A 2,519-nucleotide genomic window follows, 5' to 3' on the forward strand; every position below is an offset into this window, starting at 1 on the left:
AAAAAAAAAAAAAAAAAAAAAAAAAAAGCCGTGATCGCGATCTGCGGCGGCAATTCGGCAGGAGGTCCTTCACTCCCAGGCGGAGTGAGGGACTGTCCGCCGAATTGCCGCCGAATACCTGGAACTGCCGCCCCTGTCCGGAACGGCCGCCCCAAGCACCTGCTTGAGAAGCTGGTGCCTGGAGCCGGCCCTGGGACCCGGTCCATAACTTGGTCTCCTAGGTGCTATGCAATAAATAATAAATAATAATAATTTAGTATTAAGTATTATTATTATTTTAGCCCTCTTAGTCACAGTTGCACATTCTTTATACATACAACCCATTATTTAATTACATGTTCAAATAATGCAATATATCATCTAATAGTGTCATTTAAACTGGCCAAATCCTTCCCTCGTGATGATAAGAGAGAAAGAGCTCTTTATTGGGTTGTCTATTTTTGCTGTATGAAAATTACTTACTGGAAATCCTCAGCTGTAAGGTTTCGTACAGGCATGTCAGGGTCCCCGAGTACAGAGAGGATATGAAGAAATCTTTTGTATGTCAAGGGGGGAGTCCCACCATTCATGTCCAAAATCCTGAAAAGACAAGACCACTTGTAGTATGAATATAAACCATTTAGAAAATGGAAGCGGCAGGTGTCAGTCATGCAGGCAGAGCTGATGAATAAACTGGCTATAGCATAGAGATGGAACATCCCTGTTATGAGGTTCCCGGTACAGATGTCACAGTCCAGTGTGTTCATGCAAAGCCCCACTGACTTCAATGGAATTCTGTGCAAGTGTTCAGGTCCACTTGGACCAATCCACTTGCAGGGTTGCAAGTTTTACAATTTTTTAAACAGACTATGAGTAGAATTGGAAAGACTCGGTTTTTATTAATTTCAATGGATTAGATCCATGTTGGTTTCCAAAATGTTTTTTATTTTTAAATCCACTTAAAATCTTTGCACTAGCAAGAAATGTAAAACAAAAAGGAATTCTCCTGGCCACAGATGACACTTGCAAGAACCAAAGGCCACACAACTCTTTTTGTGGTATGTGATGTATAGAGGAGTGGAAGAGAAATCAGCCTTATTATGGAAGATAGTGACCACTCAAAGCCTCAATCATGCAATTTGCTTTGTTGGGGCAGAGCCCAGGACCCAGATGGAGTGGCAGTGACTAAAACGGGCCTCTCTGTTGCCACAGGGAATTCTTCCCATGGGGAACAAGATGTAGTTTCAGACCTTGACAGATTTCCATCTCTCCATAGCAACCACAAGCAATCATAAATTTAATCCTCCAGCCAAAAACAATTCAATTAACCTATCTACTAGCAATCATCAAATATGCAGACAGGAGAAGTTAAAATGTTGATGAACCCCTCGTTTCCTGTCACTTCTGTCCAGCAATCAATTACTGAGGCCCCAATCCTGTAAATGCTTATCCACGTGAATACATGTATGCATGCAAATACCCCATTGAATTCAACAGGGCACTCCATATATACAGATTTGCTCACATGCGCAAGTGTCTACAGGATCAGCAGTTTATTAATTAATAATGCAAAACACGATTTGATCTCCAAATTCATAATAAATCTCCAATATCTGCAGCCATTCGGTTTTGAATAAACCACAAACAGTATCTGATTGGTGGTGTTTGCATTTTAATTTCTTTCATGGGCAAAACATTAAGTTGATTAGAAAACCTCTAATGCTTGAAAATAAACACTGATATAATCAGATGAAATGGGTAAAAAAACCATAATTGCATCCTTCCCTGCCGATTTAGATTTTGTTTTTTAAAGAGTAGATTATATAAAGGATTGAACTAAACCCACGGGCCAAAGGGTGCATATTAATAAAACATTATAACTAGCATACCAAGTCACAGCCCCAATTCTAATTCCAATTCCAATTCATGTACATTCCCTCCTCTGGTCCTTACTGACTGACACACAATGTTACATTCATCCCAGGAAGCTCAACTCTCTAAAAGCTCAAATATTAGAATCTAAAAGAATCAGAATCACTAGGCATTTCCCACTGATATTTGTTAAAACTAAACATAAACAAAAGATCATTGAGAAATTGCCTTGTGGCAGTTACGTACCGTCTGATGTCATAAAGCGTGTGGCCCATCAAAGAAAGCACATCAAATCCCATCTCTCCCCCCAGAACTTGTATGGTCCTCTCCATCTCTTTGTAAAATGGTTCAATCTCAGCATCTAGAGTCACCTGGGTAATGTTCCACTTTTTAACATGGTCTCGAAGAACTGACTCATACTCTCCTTGAATAACCAGTAAGCAAGAGCCCAGTTTAGTTAGGTTCCTCTGCAGATCCTCGAGGGACTGCAGCAGGAAATGCCAGCGCAGAGTTCCCATATTCATTGCAGACATCAGGAACTTTCTATCCAGAATGTAGACTGGATACACAACCTCTGAGGACTCCAGTGCGGCCAGCAGAGTTGGGTTGTCATGGAGACGAAGTCCCTTACGGAAGAGATGAATGGTCCAGTGAGGCATGTTGGGCAT

At 40.9% G+C, this 2,519-nt stretch overlaps 1 protein-coding gene across 1 annotated transcript in view; it reads right to left on the minus strand.

Moving 5' to 3' along the window:
* Positions 1–2,519, minus strand: part of LOC112119203 (cryptochrome-1-like) — a 36,406-nt gene extending 33,887 nt beyond the window's left edge. Inside the window, exons 1-2 of the mRNA XM_024217787.1 lie at positions 2,098–2,519; positions 463–579 (exon numbers count right to left, since the gene is read on the minus strand). Coding sequence (XP_024073555.1) covers positions 463–579; positions 2,098–2,519 — 539 coding nt within the window. The remainder of the gene's footprint in view (positions 1–462; positions 580–2,097) is intronic.

The sequence above is a fragment of the Terrapene carolina genome, unplaced genomic scaffold, assembly GCF_002925995.2.
Source record: "Terrapene carolina triunguis isolate 2854851 unplaced genomic scaffold, T_m_triunguis-2.0 Scaffold191, whole genome shotgun sequence".
NCBI classification, from domain to species: domain Eukaryota; kingdom Metazoa; phylum Chordata; order Testudines; family Emydidae; genus Terrapene; species Terrapene triunguis.